General features: G+C 52.7%; 1 protein-coding gene across 1 annotated transcript in view; it reads right to left on the reverse strand.

Annotated features, from left to right (window-relative positions):
* Positions 1–2,459: 2,459 nt before the first annotated feature.
* SRL (sarcalumenin) overlaps positions 2,460–25,301 on the reverse strand; it is a 31,889-nt gene continuing 9,047 nt past the window's right edge. The window contains exons 2-6 of the mRNA XM_012647595.1: positions 9,832–9,933; positions 8,739–8,834; positions 6,137–6,253; positions 5,162–5,395; positions 2,460–3,682 (exon numbers count right to left, since the gene is read on the reverse strand). Of these exons, the coding sequence (XP_012503049.1) occupies positions 2,871–3,682; positions 5,162–5,395; positions 6,137–6,253; positions 8,739–8,834; positions 9,832–9,901 (1,329 nt within the window). The 5' untranslated portion in view covers positions 9,902–9,933 and the 3' untranslated portion in view covers positions 2,460–2,870. The remainder of the gene's footprint in view (positions 3,683–5,161; positions 5,396–6,136; positions 6,254–8,738; positions 8,835–9,831; positions 9,934–25,301) is intronic.

Below are 25,301 nucleotides of genomic sequence, written 5' to 3' on the forward strand. Positions count from 1 at the left end.
TGGGGCAGAGAACCTTCTGAGAGGCCACCCTTGCCGTCCACACAGGCCCTCCTGGCTTCCTCCACTGGGGCTGGCAGGTTCCTGGGGCAGCTGCGTGGATGCCAGGGAGAATGACGAGGTGAGGTGCTGAGGAGGGAGACGTTCTCTAAGTTTCCGGTTACAGGACAGCGGGCCCTGGTTTCACGGCCAGCACCAGTGGAGGGAGCAATTCATCTTCAACTCCTGAAGGGCCAGACGCAGGAGGGAGTGCACCCAAGGAAGGCACCTGGGGCATCGAAAACAAGGGTGAGCAATTTATAAATGTCCAATCTATCCCCAAGAAACTTAAAAATGAGAACACTTGACTAGATAAAAGGAAGATAAAGGGATTAGCCTGGCTGGAGACAATCAGAAAGTACGAGGTGTTAAAGAGAGATTGGAACTTTATTGAGACTTTCTCCCTGATGAAATCAGAATTGAAAGAACACTGGAAAGGTTCAGCAACTGTTCAGGCACAAATATTTACAGATACTCCTCTTGGGGAAATCTCTGGATCCTATTTTCCCCAACTCCCAACCTCCTCCCCGCAAAGAGTCCAAATTCTGCTTGGAACCCACCTCCACAGAGCTGGCCAGAAACCAGGCACTAACGCCTGTGCTGACTGATCTCTGTGGGCAGCAAAGAGAAGGTAAGTCCAATGGCGAGAAGAAGAACAGAGTGAGAGAGCAGGAACACCAAGAGGAAAACAGATGGAGGGAAGAAAACCCAGGTGTGGGGAACACACTGATAATGTGGCCCCTCTGAAAATATAAATATTTTATGAACATATTAGCCTCACTCCACCCGCTCCCCCCTGCCCCCAGCAGTGGTGACATCAACAGCTAAGGCAATGCCCACACAGGTCTGCATTTTTTATTTCCCTGACTGTGCTGAGAAAAACGGATCTGCCAAAGCAGCTCACGGGAAGGAAGCAGCAGGTACGCTGCCAACAGCGCAAATGATGCGGAGATGAGGCGACGGATTTTTGGATTTTAGGGTTTTTTTGTAATGAGAAGAAAAGTCCAGGATGCATTCCAGCTCATCAGCCCTGAATCACCAGGCTCCTTGGATGCCCCTCAGGGAACTCACTTTTCTTTTCTGGCTGACTCGCTCCTTAGAAACAACATCCCTGACGCTTTGGAGCCGCAGGTGTTCTTGCAGGAGGGTCCAGGCCCTCCGCAAAGCCCAAGGCTGCAGGCTCCCTGGCAGCTTGCGCGAGTGCTAGTAATTCTGAGGAACAGGGATGCCCAAACTGCAGTTCTTGCATGGACCTCACTGACTGCGATTTGCTTACACTGCCTAATCCTCAGAGCGCCTCTCACTCTGCCTTTGTTTCTACTTTCCTTCTGGTCCTGGTGCTGGTGGGTCCTGACTCGTGTCTGTGGTCAAGGGCCCCAGGACCGCTTGTGCCCAGGAGAAGCGCTGGCTGTGCTGAAAGGAGCCCCCCGAAGAGCCCTGGGCTGCCCTCTTGGACGTGCACAGGCTGTTCACCGCACACGGTGCAAGAGAAGGCTGCTCCTTCCCCCAAGCCCCGGCCCTCCTCCCCACCGTCCTCATAGCCGTGCAGGACTCTCACGAGTTCTTTCTCTGTGCCCTCGAGTACATGTTATCTCCCTAATCTCTCTTGGACAACAGATGCACATATTCACACTTGCTGGCATTCGAAGGCCCTGGCTTTCCCGTGGTGCGTTCCGTGGGTATCTGCACCCAGTTCAGCTGGGAAGCTGAATGTTAAACCTCAGCTGCCACCAACACCAAGTGGTAGGAGCTGGTTCTGACTCCTAGGAAATTTCTCTGAATTTTAAGTGTTGATGCATCAGGGAATGGAGAAGAAAGGAAAGGAAAAGCCATGGTACTGGAAACTGGGAAGGAACAACTCCTCTGCCAAGTGTTTCCACAGAGAAGTCGTGGAAACAGCCTCCTCCTACATTTGGGGAGGCTGGCTGCCCAGCGAAGTCCCTAACAAAAAGGAGCAAGGTCTCCACCGTTCTCTCTGAAACCCAGCGCCTCTGGGATCTGAGTTTTCCAAGACATGCAATAGACAAAGACACACTGCAAACCAATTAACCCTCTGAGCCCTTCCAGGACCTTCACTTAAGACACAACCAAGAGGTATGTTACCTGAGTACACTGACCACTCACCCTCATCTTGGGACCAATAAATGGTCCAAGCTCCCCGGCTGGCTTTGAGGATGACATCAGAGAAATGGCACTGGGGAAGGCAGATCCTTAACCTAACCAGGGAAGGCTTGTTCTCTCTCTGTTGTCTAGTGTCCTAAACCACTGCCCTGCCCTGAGGAACAGGGAAGAGGTCCTGGGGATAGGCTCAAAACCCAGGTAGATTCAGACCCAAGAGACTGTCCACTACTGAAAGTCAACCCAAGCTTAGGAGGGCTGGGGACAAATAGAGGACTGCATGTGTATGGAAGGACATCCAAATGGACCTGAGAAGCCCTCTAAGACTCAGGTCTTCACTATTTTCCCAGCTTATAGAAGAGAAGGAATTTCAGCTGCATTTAGCTTATTTGACCCTCCTTGGTTTAGTGCACACTAGGATTTAGCTGCTCTCTGTCCCTCAAGACGGGACCCAGGAAAAGCAGGTGGAGCCTGACTTGCCTCAATCAGGCCTCTTCATTGAAGCAACAAGACAAGCACACTGTAATTCACAGTTTGCACCCTCCTCCCGAGACCCACGGACCTTCCCCCACCACTGGCCTCAGTGAACTCCCAAATCTCCAATGTGTAATAATTCTCGCCAGTGTGGCTCAAAGGGTTAATACACCAGGACTTCTCAGACAGTTAGGACACAAGCTCATTCACCAACAGGAACCTGAGACCAGCCACACAACAACCTAGTGCTTTCTGTAGCGATTCTTTGGGGTCTCGCCACACCCTGTTTTGTCACAGTTGAGAGCACCTGGATTCTTCCCCAGCCCGAGGCTGCCCAGGAGGCCGGGAAGCTCTTGGGTGATGGCCCGCTCGATCTTCTCCAGAAAGCAACCTCCCATGTAGGAGCACTGCTGAGAGAGGAGTTTGAAACTGGAAATGGGGTTGATGCCAAAGAAGTCCTTGTAGGCCTCCCGGTTGGGAAGGTCAAATTTGCTGACATTGGTCTTTGCCAGGATGGTCTTGAAAATGTAGAATTTATCAGGATCTTCTACAATGTCCTTAAAGACCAGTTCTCCATCACTGAAGAAGGTCATTTTGTCCTTGTATGTCTGCAGATAGCGGTCAACTAAGAGGGCATGAATGCGGACCCGGATGGCATGCTGGCGGATGAAGGCAATCTTGTTCTCCATCCTGTTCTCAATCACCTGATTCAGGTCTTCCAGGAGGGAGATCTCTTCTTTAAGGAACAGTTCCCTGTGGGTGTCTGGCTTATACTCTTGTGGCCAGAAGGAGCTGACGTAAACCCTTGGGGGCTCCGTGACGTTGATGAGAGGGGCCAAGCTCCAGAAGAGGGCCCCATAAACCCGCATGAGCATTTGCGTGGCCAGGCTGTCCGCCTTGTTCAGGATGATCCTGATCTGGGACTCGCGTCCCTTCAACTGGCGGAAGAGCATCTCCAGCTCCAGCCCCACATCCAGCTTGGTAGGGTCGAAGACGACGAAGATGAGGTCAGCTCTGTCGATGAACCACTGGCACACGTCGTTGAAGGGGTAGCCTTTGGAGACAGGAGTGAGAAGTCAACCTGAGTTGAAGGCCTTTCTCAAAGTCCCTGGCACCTCCCTTCTGAACCAAACCATTCTGTGGGTTGAAAGAAGGAACAGTACTAGGGATTTTTTGGGCTCCTAAAGACTATAAAAAAATGAATTGCATATCTCTTGCCCCTTGCCAACCTTCGACCAAGAAGAGCCTGATACTTGTTTTAATCTACAGCAAAATCCAAGTCTCTAGGGAAGGGAAATATTTGTCTGAAATGGAGATTCTCCTATTGTCTAACAAGATCTGGGGCAATGGCAAAGGTGTTAAAGGAGACAAATCAGGGAATTGGAATAAGGTTTGAAAGTGTAGGGGAAAGATTTAGGGAAAAGATTTAGGGAAAAGAAATGTGGACCCTGCCTTAAGACCTGGACTAGAATTTGGGTTTTGCCATTGGCGAACTGAATGTTAAATTCTTCTAAGCTCTGGATTTTTAACTACGAGATGACAAGCAAGAACAGTAACACCTAAGGTGATAAAAAAGATTACTGTGTTGCTGTTAATATAGGAAAGCACCTACCTAAAACTGCCAGTCATATATTAATAGTAAGTGCCCAATATATTTTAATTCCTTTAACTTTTTGTTTACTCAATTTTCTTATTTGCAAAATGAGGAAACAAGGAATACCTGTCTTGAAAACACTGAAATGTTTTTTTTTAATAATGATCAACCAATAATGCATAAAATTATCCAATGTATAATGGGGTACAATAAGGTTAATTTACTATTATAATTATTAGTGATAATATTACTACTAATAAAACAGAATCTAGTTAGAACCATAAACTGAGATCTACCATCTGGTCACACATTCCTACAACCTCCCTGTTTAGTACTCATCTCTGCAGACAGCCTTGCGTCATGGCACTGCTCAGTGGCCTATGCCATGGCTTCATGCCCGCCAGGCCCAAAATGGCATTCCCATGCCACCTGAAGGCAAGTAGGGCTTTGGAAAGCCTTATTGAGGCTGCGTGGAAGCAGGCCTGATAAAGTAGAAACGGGGAATAGGAAGAGTTGAAGGTCAGGTTCAATTTAGAGCAATTCCAGGAGCCCAGACTCAATTTAGCCAGACGTCAAATATACCTGGACTGGGATCAGTTATTCCAGGCCCTTGGCCGCCCAGGACAGACTAGGCCTCCCAGAAACAACGCAGCCCCAGCTTTGACCTCTAGGAGCTACTTGCAGAGAAGACTAGTCCTCCCCTTGGGAAAATACTACCATCCCCAAACCGAATCAGTGCTTGGGGAGGTAGGAGGACAAGGCACTCCAAAGCCCGAGTGGCACCACAGTGACAACAACAACGCAGTAGAAGTAAAGAATGCCTCTCCTGGTCTTGGACAACACTGGCCACATTTCCTCTCCCCTCCCTGCCTACCACGCACTGTCAAAACAGTTTTCTAAGACTGAGCTCCTGCTGCTCAGAAATGAGGGCTAAATTACCTCTTTCCTGCTGCTTGCGGTTCTCAATGATGCCTGGGGTATCCACAAAAGTGACCCGCTCCAGAAGTTTGTGGGGAACCTCGATGCCAATCAGCTTCTCCAGGAAATTCTGGCCAAACTTCTCAAGGGGTGAGAAGGAACGGGCGCTGTCGGCAGCCATGACAATGCCCTCGATGGTCTTCAGCTTGGGCCCGTGCATGAGGACCGTGAACTCGGAGGTAGTGGGCTCAGCACCTACACGCACAGGGTGGGGGCAGTAGGGACACAATGACCTCTGGGAAACAGACCTCCTGCAACGCGTGTGGATAAGCACACATCTCGGAGCGGGTCTTGCCACAGGATATGATATGTTTGCTAAGCTAGTGGCTTCTCTTTTTTTAAAATTGTGGTAAAATATACATAATATAAAATTTACTATTTTAACCATTTTTAGGTGTACAATTCAGTGGCATTAAGTAAATTCACATTGTTGTGCAGCCACCACCACCGCCCATCTCCAGAACTTTTTCATCTTCCCAGATCAGAAATTCTGTGCCCATTAAACGGTAACTCCCATTCCCCTCCCCACTGGTAACCACCATTCTACTTTCTGTGTCTGTGAGTATGACAACTCTAGGGACCTCATGTAAGTGGAATCAGATAGTATGTGTCCTTTTGTGTCTGGCTTATTTCCCTTAACATAATGTCTTCAAGGTTCATCCTGTTATAGTATATGTCAGAATTTCATTCCTTTTTAAGGCTGAAGAATATTTCAGCACATGGGTAGATCACATTTTGGTTATCTGTTCATCCCCTGATGGACATTTGAGCTATTTCAACTTTCTGGCTATTGTGAATAATGGTGTTATGTAGCTGCTAGTTTCCTGTACGTACTTTTCATTATTACGTTGAAGATACATATAAATAATTTAATTTTTCATACTGCTTTTATATATGACATTCAAATACCAACAATCACACAAGAAAATTTATTACCTGTATAGAGCTGGTAGCGAGTGTCTTCTAACCCAAGAAGGTAGTTTATCATGGTAGATTTACCAACACTCCACGGTCCCAGGAACAGCACCATTGGCTTGGAGGTGATCTCCCCATCTGTGGGCAACAGGAATTAGAAATGGAATGAACTAAAAAACGTTCTCACTATGAGGATGGTGCCATGCTCCAAAGCACTCTGTGCCCCAGACCATCCATCAAATTGAAGCATGGAATTCCACCTGGATCAGACAGTGTGTAGCAGTCAGTGGCACTTCTTTTGCTACCTAAGTGCGATTGCCCAGTTAAAAGACACTAGAAGTCATTGCTTTGGCCTTGCCCAGAGCCTTGGCATGATCTGCCTGCACCACAAGGAAGATCTAAGTGAATTCGATAAACACCGACATGGAGCTCACTCTAGGCGAGGTCTTCTTGTTAAATCTGGAAGACAATAGTTCATTAAAAGGAGAGGACGGAGCTTCCACATAGAGAAAGTCCGGATTGAGAACAGAGAAGCATGGATACAGAAGCTGCATATACAACTTTAGGTAAGCTGGACTCAGGCCCTAGCTGTCTCCAGCCTCCGCAGCCCTCCTCTCCTCTTAGCTGGGGCTCCCAGAATCCCTACCTCAGCCCAACCCTGGGCTCCAGGGCCAGTCTCAAACATTACCCTACAAAGCCCATGGCAAATTTGCCAGTGTCCAAAACCAAATGCTGAACTGGCAATTCTTGGGTTCTTGGGCCCTGTGTCCAGTGTCCTTCCAAAGGCCATGATGGGGAGAATACCTTGCATGGGCCACTCTAGATGGGGTCTCTAAGAGGAAGAGTAGTACTCAAATCCAGGAGACGGGGTGGAGAGAGGTGAGGCTTTTGACATGGGATGTGGTCAGTCTCTTTCCTGTAAATACACAGAGTTGCTCTGTTTACAGCCATGGAGATTTCACAAAAAGTCTCTTTACACAGGCCCAGGCAATGCCGAAGAGAACGTGAGACGAACCAGTTAGGGCTTTTCCGGGTGCTGCTGTTCCAGCTCTCTACAGCAGGGGGCATCGCTGGCAGACGCCAAGGCCGAGGCAAGGGAGAGGAAGCCCAGAGAGACCAGGAGGGAAGAGCCAAGTCTAGACAGTATGGTCAGGGCCAGGAGCTGGGGCGCCCCCCACCAGAGCGCCACTCCCGGGAGCAGCCGCAGCCCCCTTGCCCCTGCTGCTGTCCAGACTGGAGTTTCCTAGCAGGGCCTAAGAAGTCTTTCTTAGGTTGAGGAGAGAAGGCAAGCGCAGAGGACAGAGGAAAGCCATCAGGAGACTGTGTCACCTCACACCACTGTGCATCCTCTACAGAGCGGGAGAGGACAAGTGGCTCTCAGGCTTGCAAGAAACAGTATAGGTAGCTGTGCAGAAGAGCAATTCTGTCCAAGAAGAAACAGACAGTTATAGCTCCTGCTCCAGCTGTGTGGTCCTGGGTACCCAGCACTTCTCTGGGCCCCAGACGCCCCTTCTGTAAAGTAGGAAGAACATCAACCCTCTCATGCCCTATCCACTTTATAGCCACAGAGAGAATCAAATGAGTGCGTATGGAAATAGCCAGTTAACACAGGGAAAGATTTCTAACATCACAACAGTAAGATACCATCATTAAGGTTTTTAGAAGATGAGTAACACTTAAAAATGGCATTGTCGTGGGGGACAAGAACTCTCATTTATCTACTGTTACTGTGAGCACGGATTGGTATCATCAAAGGCGGTTTGGCAACACCAGCAAAATGTTTAATTTCTCATGTTCCACTTTGTAAAATTCATCCTACAAACATACTTGCACAAAATATGTAATGATTATAGTAGTGTCTGGGACATTTTAAAAAATTGAAAAATGGGAAACACCCCACTGCCCATCAGTAGGCTACTTGTCCCACAGAATACGGCGTGTTCACGTTAGAGAAGAACGAGCAGAAGGGATGAGGTAGATCTACACACACACATTGCATAACGTGATACCATTTTTGTAAAAACAACAACAAGAGGCTTTTATATGCTCACACATGCAGAGGAAATGTCTGGAAGTATTCACAAGGGACTACAAAGGTGGATATCTTGGGGAGTAGAATGAAAAGAAGCTGGAGCTCAAGAATTAAATTTCTATTTTTCAATGGATACTATTCTGCACTATTTGAAATATTTTTTGCAACAAGTATGCCTTATTTTTATTACTTTGAAAACCAGTTTTTAAAAGAATCCAGGCCCAAGGGCAGCCGACCAGGAAGAGCCACAGGAGGAGAGGTGGCGTCCAGGCCAGGAGAGGACTGTGGTCGGTAAGTGAGCAGGGAGCACTTCTGGGCTCTTGAGCACAGGAGGGGTCAAAGTCGGCATCACAGCCCTTGGAGATCAAACTCTGCACCACTGAAGCATGTACGCTAGCCAATGAGACGCTGTCTGCGAAACCCTGCAGAGCGCCAGCACTCCTCTGGAGAAAGGGTGGCTGGCGTGACAGAGGAGGGCTCAGCACCACCGTCCTTGCACACATTCCGCTTGGAGCCTGTGAACCTGCACGGGCACTAGGGTTGTCTGGGTGGTCAGAGGTGCGGGCCTCCAACCGTAGGCCCCTGCTGTACCTGTGATCTCGTGCTGCCGAAGCTCGGTGTATTTGTAAGACTGCTCCAGGGGCTTGATGGATGAGTGGTAGATCTTTCGAAGCCTCTGCATCACCGCTGGGGGAAGAGGGGTATGGGGAGAGCGTCAGGCAGGGTGGGCTCCAGGCGGCTCCTCCACTGTGGAGGGGTCTCCCACCCTGCGTGCAGCCCAGCAACTGTGTGACATATTAGCATTCATGGAGCTGGTGCACATCTCAACCCTCAGAAACCTTCAAACCAAAAGGCATTCTCCTACCCACCCTGCAAAGCCTCCTGAGCTATTGTTTTTTTAAACCTGACTCCCTCCTCCCTGGGCATCTCAATAGTGTGTCCCTGCCTCAGCCTGCAGCCTACCCAAAGGCCCTTCCTTTGGCAGACAAGAGTGCCATCTCTCTCCCTGCCACTCACCTCTGTATGCGCTGCCTGAGGCTTAGGCGCCAGCAGGCCCATAGGACCATACCCTGGCCCTGGCCCTGGCCTGTCACTGCACTCCCAGGAGGCACTGCCCTCCCAGATTCTCCTGGAGAAGTCCGCCATCCCGGGTGTCCTTTTGGGAAGAGCACGGCTCCAGGGCAAGCCTGGGAGCCCACCGGTGTGAGGCACCTAGAGGAAGCCTGTGGGACTCAGGGTCCCACTAGCTAGACTCGCCAGAGCCCCACCTTCTAGCTGCGGGCTAGGAGCAGATGGCTGCTAGCTCCAAGCGCTAGCTGGCTCGTGCATGAAAAGAGACACCCAGCCCTGCTGAGATCTTCGGTTGTTACGAGAGTTAAATAAAACACCGTACATGACAGGGGTTTATAAACTAAAAATCAAAGCAAAGGAGAGGAATTCTTACTAACCATCCTCTCCTCCCACAGCATGGCAGCAGCACTGGGGGTCACCCTGGCCACTCACACAGGTCCCCTGTTCCATCGCCCTCCTCCTCTCTGCCCATCTGCAGCCCCAGCCTTGGACCTGCTCCCGGAGCCGCCCCCACAGAGCCTCCCAGCCCAGGGCTCTCCCTTCGCTGCCGTCTGCTGTGCCCTGGCTCTCGCTCTCCCAGCCCCGTCCCAGGCCCACTCCCTGCTCCGCTTACCAGAGTAATCGTCCGCTGGCTTGTCCTCATTCAGCATCAGGGTTTTCTCGATGTGGGAGCGGTCCCTCATCAGGACTTCCTCATTCACATCCTCTGTCTCTTCTGGGGAGAGAAGCAGAGAAAGTCTTAGGGCAAAGCCAAGAGCCAGCGATCCCCTTCTGCCTGCCCGGAGCTGGGCCTCAAGCTGGGGCTGAGCAAAGTCTTGTCAAGTCGCACTGGACTGAGTTCTGCCTTTAGGATGGACTTTGAAAACCCAAATTCAACTTGCATGAAGCTCTGAAGTTCCGTGAGCCATTTTGTCTAATCAACAAATACGTGCTGAGCACCTACTGCCGGGCTGGGAGCCCACCCAGGCAGGCCTTCTGCCCTCAGGCAGTTTCCGTTAGTCCAGTGAGGAAAAAGATGATGAACAGCCTTTAAAATGAAAGAACAGACCAGGCCGTGGCTCACACCCACAATCCGAGCACTTTGGGAGGCTCAGACGGGAGGACTGCTCAAGGTCAGACGTTTGAGACCAGCCTGGGCCACATAGTGAGACCCCATCTCTAAAAAAAATAAATAAAAATAAAATGATGTAATAATTATATACGGTGAGGTGGCTATGGAAGGAAATGTTCCAGAAGCTACGAGGGCCCAAAAAGTGTGCCTGCGCACTCTCAGCGAGGGCGTCAGAGAAAACCTCCTAGCTCCACTGCTGAGTAGGAATTAGATGAAGGCAGAGGAGTCTCCTGCGAAAGCCCTGAGACAGGAGTTGTTTAGCAAGAAGCAGGAGGAAGGGGTGTCCGGCCACAGTGGGGCAGAGCTGAGCGCTGGGCAGCTGAAGATTTCCACAGGGCTGGCCTGGCAGGGCCTCGAGTGCCTCGCGAGAGGTTTGCATTTCATCCTAAGAGCAAACGAAGCTGGGGAGGGCTCCAAGCAGACAATTGTCACAGCCAAGTGCACTTTACCAGGGTCACATTGGCTGTGTGTGAAAGGCTAGGAGGGGCCCCGCAGCACATCTTGTGTGTGTTGGGCCAGGGGGAGGGGGGGTCAACTGTTCTTCTGACCAAGCAAGCAAGAGATGTCCACTCTGGCTGCAGGCTGGTGGGGGGGGATGCTCAACTCCCTGGGCCTCCGATATCCCAGCCATTTCCACCCAGGCTGCCTGCAGAGAGGATTTTAGGTAATTAGGAGGGGATGGACCCAGACCGTGGGGCAGTCGGAGGCCACTTCCACTTGGGCTGGGAAGCAAGGAAAAATCAGCATGCTCTATGCAGCACCTCAAGCCAGTGAGCTTTGCCTAAACAGGAAGAGGGAGGGCAGGGAGAGGGGAGGACCTCACTGACTGCAGCACATCCCTTTCTGGAGAGCACAAGTATCTCACGCGGCACACCACTTAAATTCTGCGGGCAAGCCTGTGGGGACGCCGTCTTGGAAAGTGAAGGCTTAACACCCCTGCCCCGTCCTGAGAGCCCAGCTTCTGGTCTAAGTCGGCACTAGTGGGTCCCCAGCATCAGCTACTACTCTAATGTTGCCCAATAGCTTCGGCCCTGCCCTCTCCCCCACCCCCTGCTCCTGGCATCTGAAAGACATCAGTGGTCACACTGCGCCTGGGTTCTGGTTCTTCAACACCTCCTATGGCCTTGTCTTCAGGGGGAGACCCCTGGTGCTCACCCACCCAGACGATCACCCAGGCGTTCCCACCCCACCCCCACCGACTCCCTGCACATCCCTCTACCAGCCGGCCACCGGGGACCCCACCATGAGTCCCCCAGTCCTTTAGGCTGAGGTGCTGGTGCATGTTAAAGTGCATCCAGGGACCCCAAAGGGGAGGCTCAGGGGCCTGACTCAGAAGTGCCAAGGCCCTGCGGACCCTCTCACGGGTCCCTCCACACCGGAAGCAGGCAGCTAATGTGCAGCCAGAAGGCACATCCCCGGTTGGGGACTGCTGGCTGCCCCCTCCCTGCCAAACCCCCGACTGGCTGGGGGCTCTCCCACCCACCCCATCCCTGCCTGTCTCCCCCACCCCGACAAGACCTCCACAAGAATGCAGCTGCCCAAGGCGCTGGGTTGCTTTTAAGGAACTGACTCCTACCCTGGGGCGCAGTCGTGGAAGTCTCCCTCCCCGGAAGTCCCTCCTCGGGCTCCTTTGCCTCAGCATCCTGGGCCTCACCACCCTTGGGCCCCTGACTCAATTCCTCCGAGCCGAGCTGGGCCCCTTCGTCCCCATTGCTCGCGGTTCCTGCTGCTTCCTGGGGCTCCCCGGCCTCCTCGGAGGCGCCCTCTGCTTCTTCTGAGCTAGCCCCGTCGCCGCTGTCTTCTCCCGACTCTTCTGCAGACGGGACTCCTCCTTCTTCCTGGCTCTCACTGTTGTCACCAGCCTCTTCTTCAGAGGAGGCCTCATCCATGTCCTCCTCAGTGCCCCCTGCCTTGGGGCTCTGGGCACCCCCAGACCTTGCACCGGCCTCCGTGTCTGTGCCAGGCTCGCCCTGGGCCCCTGCCCTGGCTCCCGAGTCCACGTCGGCCGGCTCTTCTCCCACAGCCGCGGTATCAGGGGCACCCTCCAGCACTGCTGGCTCCTGGCCAGGCCCTGGGCTGCCCGTACCCCCTGAGCCCAGGCCGTGGACCTCCTCGCCTGCTAAGCCAGGAGAGTCCCCTTCTGCCTCAGGCTGGCTGTCCCCTGGGACCTCCTCAGCTTCCTTGGGGACCTCGCCAGTCCCAGCCCGTCCTTCTGCCCCACCAAGGGCAGCCCCCTGTGTGGGGAGCCCAAGCCCAGTCGCCTCCTCTCCTGGCCCCTCTCCGGAGCTGAGCTCACGCCCCTCTTCTTCCACGGGCCCCTCATCCCCTCCTGGAGGAAGGGCATTTGCTGCTGGGGGGCCCTCCTCTTCCTCCCCAGGCCCTGCAGCATCCCTGTCCCCAGGAGGAGCTGACTCTGTGGCTGAGGCATTGGAGAGGCTGGCTTCGGGATCGGAGCCCGGGCCGGTGGCGGCAGGAGGGGCCCCGGCAGCAGTCTTCTCAGGGCTCTCAGCCTCCCTGCCATCTGGGTAGTGAAGGAGTAGATTCTCGTCTCCAGGGGCCGCATCTGCATAAAGCGCCCTTTCTTTCTCCTCTAGACTTGCGTCTCCAGCAGAGAAATGACTCTCCAACAAATTGCCAACATCTTCTGTGCCACCCGAAGCAGAGACTTGCAGTTCTAAATGATTAGAACATGATTGGTCAGTTTCACAGGGTTGGCACTGGCTCTGCTTCTCAAAAGCCTACATCAACCTAGCTCCCATCTTCCAGGAGTGTGGTGTCACCTGGTGTCAGCGTCACACTGACCTGCCCGGCTCTTCGTGACTACCTTGTGTGTAGCAAGCAGAGCCTCCCTCCCAAGATGTGCAAACTGTGGACCAGGGAGTTAAAGGACTGGCCCGCTGTCCATCACTGAGGGCGTGAGTGACTGCACTCATCCAAGAGCCCCACGACCCTGACCCTGACCTTCGAGTCTCCCCACTGGGTCCTGGCACCTGCGTATGGATGGAAATTTGGGTGAGCCCTTCCAGTCCTCTGTCAGCCTTGCTGATGGGCACGTGCAAGACAGGACACATGCTTGTACACCCCTCCCCTTGCCAGTTCCTAGAGTCTTTAACCAGCATACTTTTTATACTGCTATCAGCAAAGGAGTGAAAACAGGTGTTTGCAGGCCAGATAATCCTAGGTTACTCAGCAAAGTACTTAGGGGATTACTTGTGGCTCTCAACCTTATTAAGTCACACATCTAACCCTGTCCCCTTAAGGGCAGGCATTTGCTGGCCTTGCTACCTCAGATTAGACAGGACATGGCCTGAGGAGGAGGTATCCAAAATGGGCAGGGCCTTCCTGGTGGCCTCAGCCAACCCCTTCCGAGGGGATCCCGTTCTAAGGGCCTGTAGCTTTGCCCAGAGAGCAAAGGGCAAAACAGGAGAGGGCAAGTCTGCGCCAGAAACCTCTGTCAAGGGTCAAGTTTAATATGTTTGGAAAATGGGGTCAGGGGTCAGTCTGCCCACTCCCACTCAGGCTGGGATCTGTTTGAAGAGGAGGCCCACCGTGGGAGGACACTACAGGCTCACGGGGACAAGGGGACCGCAGGTGCCCCCTTAGGACAGCTGACACAGCCCTGGTTTCCCTGTTGGCCCCGTCCCCCCAACTCTCAAGGCCTCTCTCTGAGGAAGCAGCACCCTGCTCGTCTGCTGGGTGCAGACACCCCCTCTCTCGGGCCACAGCCTGCTACTCCTATCTCTGCCTCCCACTTCTAAAGAAAAGCCTCGGGGTACCCTGAAAGCCAGGGCAGCCTCCAGGAATCAGAAACAAATATCTTCTCATTAGTCCCCACAGACAGCCAATGTGCTGTCAAATCCGGAAGGACGGGAAGCGCTGGTGCCTCTTGTTACAGAGGAGCCCTGTACATTGATACGGAAAACTTCTCCGCAAGTACTTTCACGTCCAGGGCCCCATTTTACCTCTTTATTATTGTCAGAAAGATTTTAGAACTGAATTCGTGAAGGTCTAGAGAAGGTCTTTGGCCTGCCCCAGACACATCACCACGAGGTGTGACCAAACCCAGAACTGCTGACTGCTTGTCCAGGCTTTGCACAGCATGACGTGCATGGCGGGGCGCAGGGGCCCCTCGCCATCAGCACCGCGGCCTCACCTGCACACCTGCTCTCTGGGCTTGTGCTCCATGCTGTTCCTGCTCCTGGACTGCGGGAACCAAGTCTTAATTCTGTGTGCCAAAGGCCTGGGACCCTGCCTGACCCATAGAAAGCGGGTCCATGGTTAGATGTGGGTACCAGCAAGCATTCCTGGTCCCTTAGTAGGGAGCAGGACAGGGAGGAATATTTAAATGGATGTTACTCATTTAAATATCCTTTCATTACAGCCTACATACTGGCTCCTGATTCCTTTACCTGCATCTCATTTCCCCAATAGCAGGAACTTGGTTTGACCCAAGGAGACAGACCGTCCTCTGAGTAGCAAGATATATATAATATGTGTCATATGAGATACATCTACATAATTTTTCAGTCTGCCAGGCAATGCTTAAGCACCTTCTATATAAAATATTAACTTAATCTTACTGAGTTTATTTAATCTTGTTTCTTTAAAACAAGTATGACTCATATGCCCATTGTACAGATGAGCAGACCGAAACCAGAGGCATTGAGGCCCTTACCCAATGTCACATAGCCAGTAGCTGGCTTAGGCCCGTGACTGCAGAGCCACAAAGGAGACTGTTTGACCTCTGAGCGGGGTTCTACGCTCTCACTACTCAAAGCGCGGTCCAAGGACCAGGAAGATCAGTGTTATCTGGGAGACTGTCGGAGATGCAGACCCTCAGACCCCAGCCCAGCCAGAGTCAGACTCTGCATTTTAACAAGATGCCCAGGTGATTCATCTGCACGTTACAGTTTGAGAGGCGCTGGTCTACACCCCCTCATAAAACTGCCTCTCAATTAGCCAGCTGTGGTGCAAGCTCATAATCCCAGCTACTCGGTAGGCTGAGGCGGGTAAATCACTTGATCCCAGGAGTTCGAGGCTGCAGTGAGCTATGACGGTGTCACTGCACTCTAGCCCAGGCAAAAGAGTGAGACCCTGTCTCTAAAAGAATAAAAACAAAAATAAATTTTAAAAACCACCTCTCAACCAGTGATTCTCAGCATCAGCTACATATGAAATCCAACTCACAGGCTGTGGACTGGTACTGGTCTGTGGCCAGCGGGCAAGCGAGCAAAGCTTCATCTGTATTTACAGCCACTCCTCATGGCTCACACCACCGCCTGTCAGATCAGCGGCAGCATTAGATTCTGCATTACGGTCAGCTGTATGGTTATTTTATTACATATTACAATGTAATAAAAATAGAAATAAAGTATACAATAAATGTAATGCGCTTGAATCATCTTGAAACCATCCCCCAACCCCGGTCCATGGTAAAATTGTCTTCCATGAAACTGATCCCTGGTGCCAAAAAGGGTGGGGACCACTGTATTAAATCACCTGGTTCTTAGTCCTGTTCCTTGGTGGTTCTGATTTAAACAGTCTGAGGTATAGCACCAACATCAGGACTTTAAAAAAAATTCTTTGGTAATTCTAACATGCAAAGCTGCAAACCACAGCAACGGCTAGAGCAAACAATCCTGACCCCGAGGCTTCTGCTCCAGGCCCCTTCCCACTGTGAGGGAGCCCACAGGGGCTCTCAAGTCCGGTGGTCCTCCCAGGGCCTGGCATTTACCCTTGAACAGTAGTGGTTGAGGCTTCTCCTCTGGGAAGTCAATCCAGCCCTCTCCGCGGGTCCCTGCCGCCCTCCAATGATGACGGCGATGATGATGGTTATGGTGATGCTGGTGGTGGTGGTGATGATGATGATGGTCATGGTGATGGTGGTGACAATACTGAGCTGAACAGACTCTCGGTCTGACATCCTGTAACATTCCTGACATTCTCAAAAGACCCTCTTTCCCGGGGGGTGAGGCCTCCAGACGCTGGGGGTTTACCAGGACCTGCATGCTGCTGTGTGTGCCCAATCCTGGGCCCTGGACAGGAAGTCCAGCGTGTGCACGTGTGTATACACATCTGCAGTCATACTCTTCCCTGATGTTTACAACCTACTGCTGAGCTTCCCCTGAACTGCTGAACAACGTGGAGTTCGAAGGTGATGGCTTCTTGCCCTGTGACCTTCCTTCCCAGGTGAAACAAAACTTCTCTGACAGAAAGTCTCTCAATGAAACAAGCTGTTCCATTGGGCCCTCAGGGCTGTTGGGCCCAGTTCTCCTATGGGAGGTGCCGGCAAAGGCACAAGGAGCCTCCGATCACCCTCAGGTCAGTCCTGTGAAATCCAGGCTGGTGTCACTCCCTGTCTCCCTCGCTGCTGGCTGAAGCCCCTACCGGCCCTGGAGCAGGCGCTGTGGAGAGGCCACAAAGGACCCAGGACACCCTGGAAGCGGTGAGTCCCCAGTAAGGTGAATCTTGGCTGATCCCAGGACATGAAGTGCTGCATTATATGTGCTGCTGCCAAGGCAGCGGGCCCGGCCAGGCCCAGGCGCTGATGTCAGGGCACATGAATAGCAGGTCCCCAGCTCAGCCTGGAGATTTTGGGAAGGCCTGAGTGCCTGACAGGCTGGTGCCAGGCCCCACTCACGCCCCGGACAGAGCACCGCACAAACCAGCCCTGCTCACACCCTCCAGCCCCTCTGCTGCCGGCCTCTAGGCGGCCCCCCAGCCCCACGGCCTCAGCAGCAACCCAGGCTCAGCTCCTCTCTCCTTGCTCCACCACCGACCAAACACCCTTTTTCTCTTCAGCTCCCATCTCATTCCAGAGCACTTTCGCGTGAACTCAGAATTGTGGAGCTGCCAAGGGCTTTGGTGAGTCCAACTGTAAAGGAGGAAGCTCCGGCCAGAGAGTCTTAGAATATTGCCCAAGGTCGGGGCTGGGCTGGGTCAGAGCCCAAGTCCATGGCCCTCAGTCTAGAGCTCCTTCTGCTCCCAAGCGGTTCGCTAACCATGTCCCATGAAGTGCTAGGGTTCCACAGAAGTGGCTAAGGGGGTGAGGGAAAATGAAACAGCTGGGAGGTAACCGCCTGGTCTGTACACCTGCCCAGCCACCCCCTTTGGACTTTCTGTCCTCCGTGGATCTGTCTGCCCCACTCGTTCAAAGGGGAAGGCTGCAGAGAGACTGACAGCCACTGCTTGAAATTAAAACTGGAGATCAGGAGAAGAGAGATCAGGACTCAAGATCTTCTGTTTTGTTGACCTGTTCTGAGCCCACATCTAGGTGCTAAATTTATTCAGTGCCTTCGTGGAATAGAATGTAAATTCTACTCCAGCCTGTCCAAGTCTCCTTAGCAGACATTTCCAACGAGGATCTGCCAAGGTTATTCTTCCACATGACGTCCCATCCATTTGAACTAGAACTATCAAGACCAAAGTCACAGATAAGTAAAATACCTTTGACCACTACTCATATACAGTTATGCAAATGAGTCATTAGTAATAAAATCCTAGGGGAAAAATCACTTTCCAATTTCTCACCTAGTTACACCTGTTCCAGGGAGTCAGGAGCGCTAGCCTCGCGTGCAAGGAGCCCCACGTCTCTCCCTAGTCTGCCCCCCACCCCCACCCACGCTCCAGCTCGCATCGGCTGTATCTCAAGTGTAGCAGGGAGCACTTCACGCAGCAGAGTGGGCAGCCTGACCCCTTGCTCAGTCTAGATCTTGTCTCTAACACACCCGGACGGGGCAAACACAGGCCAGAGGCCCTTTCTGGTGTCACATTTTTCCTTGACCTTGTTCTGCAGGGGAAATGCTCCCTGCTCAGGGCTCCTGCTCCTCCACTTCCTGGGAGAAAACTCTTGCCAGAAGAAGGCCAGTCTGCACCCTCCCAGGACCCCAGGCCCTCTCTGCCGTTCTGCTGGCCTCTACCTCTTCCCCAGACAAGGGCAATCGGGGAGCAGCGCACGAGGCAGCCATTCTTGGAAGGTTTCTTTGGCTTCCTGGCCAAGCTCCTAAAGTCAAGGCTAATCCCACCAGGACAGTGTGTCCCTGGCTAGACACTAGCCCCTAAAATGATTCACCCAGGGGATAGAATACAATAACAAAGGTATGGCAGGCTACAGTGACAAAGGTATGGCAAGATACAGTGACAAAGGTATGGCAGGCTACAGTGACAAAGGTATGGCAGGGTACAGTGACAAAGGTATGGCAGGCTACAGTGACAAAGGCATGGCAGGCTACAGTGACAAAGGTATGGCAGGATACAGTGAAAAAGGTATGGTAGGATACAGTGACAAAGGTATGGCAGGGTACAATGACAAAGGGATGGCAGGATACTATGACAAAAGTAGCAATTGGAGAGAACACTGGGATTTGGTGGTCAAAAGGGACCTTCTCTCAGACCTATTAGTTTGATTTCACCAATGAGCAAAACCCTAAAGCCCTGATAAGCGCTCATCCCAAGGCCACAGGGTGGTTAGGCTGGGTGGCAGCAGGCTGCTCCTAGACCCAGCTCCTCACAGACGCTTTCCTAGTACCTGGCCAGCTGACAAAAGGAGCTACATCTGCCTTGGGACAGTGACTTCTTAGCCCACGCTCTTCTTCCACGCTTTAATGAGCATTGTTTAAGACTTCTACACAATTGTTTTCAACCCATAAAGTCCAGAGAACTGACAGCATAATTTCACACTCCACCTCACCCCAACCCCTAGGAATTCTTGGTTTGAGAGGTATAGAGAAAACCTGTCAGAAATTCCATGACCATCGTATATGTACATGCTTGTCTCTGATGCCTGGAGGATTTGTGAGTATAAATGAGCATTCACTTTTAAAAGGCAAGTACCTCTGGAAGAAGCAAAACATTAAGTCCCAACCCCTCAGTGTGAATCAGTTATTAGAAGGGACAGTCTGGTGAGCACTCGACGTCTGCAGCAATCGGCCCTGCCCGAAGTGAACAGAGATCCTGCAGGAGTCACTGGGCAGTGCTGTCCCGTCAGCGGGGCTGAGCTCGGTAGGAGAGGGAAAGGAGGAGGCAAAGAGGCAGGCTGGATGCAGAGACAGACCGAGGCAGGTGGCTGGCCTCCCCCTCTCCCTGCCTCCCAGCCCAAAGAAAGAAGACATTCAATCTCCCTGGGACCTGTGGGAGAAGCTACCGCTTTAACTTTGGGGCACCAGGCAGGCAGAGACCCACTGTGAGCCGAAGGAGTGTGGCTGCCCTGGATCCTAGGCTAACACACAGTCTGGGTTAAGGTCAGAGCCATCGCGGGCTTGGCAGGTGGCCGGAGCAATGAGATCAGGCCCACCTCATCCTCAACGCAGGGAAGCTGGAGGGAATCTGCTAAGAAGCTTGGGGGCTTGGGCAGTGGAACTGACACGTTCCCAGCCTGGGCCAGGGCCACGTTCATGGGTTTCCTTTGCCATGGCTGGTAGGCTGAGGAGGCTCCAGGCCCCCGGAGACAGACTGGTCTCTCGGGATGCACGGGGAAGTCCAGAGAGCAAGACTGCTCCTTACTAACGACCTTGGGAGGCCCCAACTTGAATCACCCATAAAATGCAGGTAATAATACCTGCTTTGCCAAGCCCCCCAAAGTGTTTTAAACATCAGGTGATGTTTAGAAGCATTCAGTAAATGTCAGTTATGATAATCACTCTTTCCTAGAAGAGCAAAGATGCCAGGCCAAATCCCAAATTCACCGAGTGCTCCAAAAGAGAACCAGCTTCTAAGAGCCAAGCTGGCTCACCTGCAGTCTGCTCGTTCAGACCTCCTTGGTCTGGGGGCTCAGTCAGGGGACCAAAGCTTTTCTGCCTGGGGCTCCTCCTCCTCTGCCGCCAGCCTTGGGGATAGCCCTGCGCCCTGAGTGAGGCTCCGGCTGGTCTGGGAACAGGACCAGGCCTGAGAGCTTGTCCTGCTGAACCCAACGGGAGTCCTGCGGTCACTGACTCCAGCTTCAGTCGGCCCTGACTCGTGCAGACACATGGGCGACCACATGCAGCTCCCCTCACCCCACCACATCCCGACCGCCTCCATCCAGCCATTGAAGTGAGGCGACCCTGCATGTCACCCCAACACAAACGCACACTTGGGGGGAGTTTAAACAGACCCACTCTTTCTGAGAGTGGTGAGAGGCCCTGTCAGAAGGCGGAGAGCAAGTAAGGGCCCTTCAAGAGTCTCTGCAGTGGCAACACGATGGGAGGGAGGTCACTGGCAGGGCCCGTGTGGCCTCACTGCCCTCAAAACAAGCGAGCACCAGGAGTGAGACGATAAGCCCTCTGAAAACAACTTGGGCCTTGAGAGCACAGCGAAGACTGAGCCCAGAGACTGGGCAAGGGTAGCTCCAGCTCCCACTCAAGTGGCTTGAGTGAAATTAAAGCTAATATTTTCATGGCTTTGAAGAGCCTCGCATCAGGGCCTGCAGGGCCACACGAGCCCCTCTCCTCTGTCACCAGCAGCTCTGCCCCTGTCAGCAGAGCCACGTGAGGGGAAGTCCCCTGCCCAGGACACCAGGCAACCGGGCGCCCAGTCGGGGGTGTCCTTAGCAGTTCTCACCCCCAACTGCGAAGAGGACCAGAGAAGCTGTCATTCCCTAGCCTGCTCAGAGCTGGTTAAGGAGGAAGAGCAGGCTGAGCGCCAAGGTGGGGGCAGCAGTCATACATAGGCACTATGTGCCCTGGCCCTAGACCCTTCTAGAAGAACTGCCATCCAGACACCAAGAGGCCAGATTTTTCTACCTTCTTTACCAGAAGGTGTCACGAAATCCGTAACAGACAGGTTCCAGTCCTGGGTCCTCACATTCATGGCCCTAAATCTTGTATTATTATTTATCCTATCATCATTTTTTCATTAGAGTTTTCTAGAACTGGAAGGAAACTTAGAAATTAACTAGCTCCTGCTCTCGATGAAGAGGATATTAAAAAAAAAAAAAAAGAAATTAATTAGCCCAACTTTTTCATTTATACATGAAGAAACCAATGCCCAGAGAAGAAAAAGAATCTGCCAGAAGTTGCCAAGTGAGTTGGGACAAAGCAAGGACTAAAGGGTGGTCTTCCCACAGGGGTCCCAAACAAATACAACATCCTCTTCTCCCTGACGTTTCTAAGGTGTTTATGGTCCTGCCGTACCCTTTCCCCAGGGCTTGGTACTCTTGGAATTGTTCACCGTTTCACTACTTGTCCCCCCAAAGGGTGGCCTCCCGGGAGCACTGGCAGAGAGCTGTGCCTGGGTGGCCACTGTGGAGCCAACGCTGGCCTGCCTCCCTGAGCACAGCCCCGGACGGACACCCTACCAAGCACTCGGGTGAGGTTCACACTCCCCAAATTCCCCATTAAGTCTGCGGTATTCCCGGTGTCACCAGAAGAATGCAGGGAGAGTCTCGCTGTTGTCAACACCAGGAGACAAAGAACAGTTGGTTCCAGGAGAGCTATGTGACATCAGCTCTCAGCTGAGTTCAAGACAGCAGAGGCCACAAGAAGGCAAGATCAGAAGAACCTTCCAGAGTCTGGGCCACTAAAAGAGGGAAGAGCACCCCCTTGATACCCCACAAACAGAACAAGCTCTCAAAGCCTCCAGAGCAAATCTGTCCCTTACCCTGCATTATCACTCCAGAGCCTGGAATGCCACAGGCAAAGATGTCTAGAACACCCAGGCCACCCTAAGGGGGACCATTCTAGAAACCTCACGTCTGCCCTGGGAGCAGCCTTGCCAGGGCCTCCAGTTTACACCCCCAAGTGCCCTAGACCCCTGAGCCTCAGACACATGGGTACACGCTGTCCTGGGTGAACCTCGGGCTGTCTCCCAGCCCCTCAGGCCACCCATGGGTCTCCCTCCCTGGACATCACACCCCAGGGAGAAATCCTTACAGGCCGTTAAACCTCAGAGCAGCCTCCTTCCCTGGTGGATCCGGTGCCACCAAGAGCCCAGGCTCTCTGCATTGTCTCATCTATTCAAATACGGCAACTGGTGGCTCACGCCTGTAATCCTAGCTCTCTGGGAGGCCGAGGCGGGCAGATGGTTTGAGCTCAGGAGTTCAAGACCAGCCTGAGCAAGAGCAAGACCCCGTCTCTATTAAAAAAAAATAGAAGGAAATTATCTGGACAACTAAAAATATATAGAGAAAAAATTAGCCGGGGATGGTGGCGCATGCCTGTAGTCCCAGCTACTCGGGAGGCTGAGGCAGGAGGATCGCTTGAGCCCAGGAGTTTGAGGTTGCTGTGAGCTAGGCTGACGCCACGGCACTCACTCTAGCCAGGGCAACAGAGTGAGACTCTGTCTCAAAAAAAAAAAAACAAACAAATACGGCAACTGGACAAGGCTCCTGCTGCCCGGGAGCCACTGGGCTATTGTGTTCTTTTCTTTTCCTTTGGCAGTCTCGCAGCCACACGGAAGGCCAGGGCGGGCCACCTACTCCTTAGTTCCCACGGGCTCGCCCAGAGAGAGGAAGGTTAAAGCCAAGGGCAGGGCTAGAGCGAGTGTGCATTCCACATGCTGTCCCTCGGCTGACCCTCCCTGGCCAACGCTGAGAGCCACCCGTGGCCACCTCCAGGCTGCACCTGAGGAGCTCACAGGCAGCCTCCTGAAGAGTCCCTCTCAGCTCCCTACACTGAAGCCTGAACAGAGTTTTGTATTCGAGTCCTAGGGCTGCCATCACAAAATACCACAAACTAGTGGCTTAAAACAGTGGAAATGTATTCTTTCCCAGTTCTGGAGGCCAGAAGTCCAAAGTCAAGGTGTCTGCAAGGCCACACTCCCCCTGAAACCTGCAGGGGCAAATCCATCCTTGCCTCTTGGCTTCTGCCATTTGCTGGCGACCCTGGCTTGTAGTAGCATCAATCCAGTCTCTGCCTCCACCTGCGCAGGGCCTCCTCCTCTGTGCACCTGTCCCTTCTCTTCCCGTAAGGACACCATTGTATGGGATTTAGGTCCCACCCTACTCTAGCATGACCTCATCTTAACTAACTGCATCTGCGAATAAGGTCACATTCTGACACACCGGGGTCAGGACTTAGACATGTCTTTTGGGGGGACATGATCCAACCCCAAACAAGTCTTGCAATGGCCCCCACCACCATCTGCCCAGATGCCCTCCCGCTTCTCCACAGGCCCCACCTACACCCGCGCCCTTGGTGATGCCTTCCAGTTCTTACTGCTCTGGGCCTCACAGGGTCCTCTGGCCCCAACTTGCGGTGTCCATGACTGTCCACACTGAGCTGTGATAAAGCACAACCCTGCCTCCTGTGGCAGTGACCCTAGTGGGTGCATGTGTGTCCCATTTTCCCCCCTAGGTTGACATCTCCAGGGCCGGGCTATGCCTAACACCTGCTAGGTGCCCACCAGGCCTGGACAAATGCTGAACAGAAGGACACATGAGGCAGGCCTGCAGAGTCACTCCTTCAGAAGCCGATTTCACGCAAGGTGCGTTTCCAGTCGCCCTCCAAATGCAGTCCCCATTGCCATCCCTGCCCCGCCTGGCCTTGGCTAACTCCAGCTCCCGCTTCAGATCTCAGCTTTGAGGCCCCATCCCATGAGAGGCCTGTGACCCAGATCCCTCTTGTGCTCCGTGTTCCTGATGCACCTGTCACCTATGTGGCCTATGTCCCTCCATGAGCTCCTAGAGGCCACACAGGTGTGTAACAAGCCGTGACAGCCGCTACAGCATGGATGAACCTAGAAAACACCATGCTGAGTGAAAGATGCCAGACACGAAAGGTCACATGTTGTGACCTTCCCCTTACATGACAGTCTAGAATAGGCAAATCCACAGAGACAGAAAGAGATTGTGGCTGCTGGCGGAGAGGAGAGGAGTGGTTGCTTGGGGGGAACTGGAGGGTGAGTGCTAAGGGTACAGCACTTCTTTTCGAGGTGATGAGAATGTTCTAACATTGGCTGTGCTGATGGCTGCACATATCTGTGAATCTACAAAAACTACTGCGTTACACATTTTCAATGGGCAAATTGTACAGTATATGACCTATACCTCAACAAAGCTGTTTAAAAGAAATAATGAAGTATCTTCGATTCTTTTCTTTCTTCGAAACCTTAATTAAAGCTGTTGCCTACCTTCAAACTATACCCTCACTCTAAGCATTTCTTACCACCACCCTGCCACTCCGCGCCCCTCTCCCTCAGCCCAGCCACTGTCATCTGTCACCTGGATTGCTGAAGTCCCCCACCGGAGCTCCCTGCTTCCATCCCTCCCACCCCACGTGTCCCCACACAGTGGCAGAGTGATGGGGCATCACTCCTCTGCACACCCCCAAGTGGCTCCCGTCTCACCAAAGGAAAGGCCAACACCCTAAGGTGACCTGGAGGCCACGCCCTCTGGCTCCGCTTCCCCTGTGACCTCATCTCTCCCTACTGCCACCTCCTTTTCCAGCGCCCTGGATTTGCTCCCCATTGAAGGCTCCAGGCCCCCTCCTGTCTCACCGCACGCACTGTGCTTTCTCCCAAGAACCGGACAGCAGCTTGGCTCACTCCTTCCTCTTCCAAGTCTTTGCTCCAATGTCACCTTCTCGGTAGGGCCTTTCCTGGCCGCCCTGTTGAATACTGTCTCCCAGTCAGCCTTCCCCATCTCCCTTCCCTAGTTTATTTTCTTCCATTGCAGCTCCCACCCTCTGATGAACCACATAACTCACTTACTTGATTTCCTGTCAGGGACTTTGTATCCCCAGGACCTAGAACAGCAATTGGATGGACAGATGGGTGGATGGATGGATGGGTGGGTGGTGCAGCAAAATAGAAGACCTTCCCTCAACTCAGTGGCAACGAGTTCCAGAAGGCAGGAGAGGACCAGGATTCAGAACCAGAAAAGTGCCTGGGAGTGGTGGGTCCTCAGGCCAAGTCACTTAACCTCTCCAGGCCTATTTCTCATGATTCAATGTCCCCAGAAGAGCTGCCTTCCCAGCTTCTCATCGTGAGACAGCCACATGAACTCAATTGCTGAACTGAAGATTCCCCTCTTAAAGACAGTAAGATCTGGCTAGAGGGGG

Source organism: Propithecus coquereli, unplaced genomic scaffold (assembly GCF_000956105.1).
Source record: "Propithecus coquereli isolate 6110/MARCELLA unplaced genomic scaffold, Pcoq_1.0 Scaffold27, whole genome shotgun sequence".
NCBI classification, from domain to species: domain Eukaryota; kingdom Metazoa; phylum Chordata; class Mammalia; order Primates; family Indriidae; genus Propithecus; species Propithecus coquereli.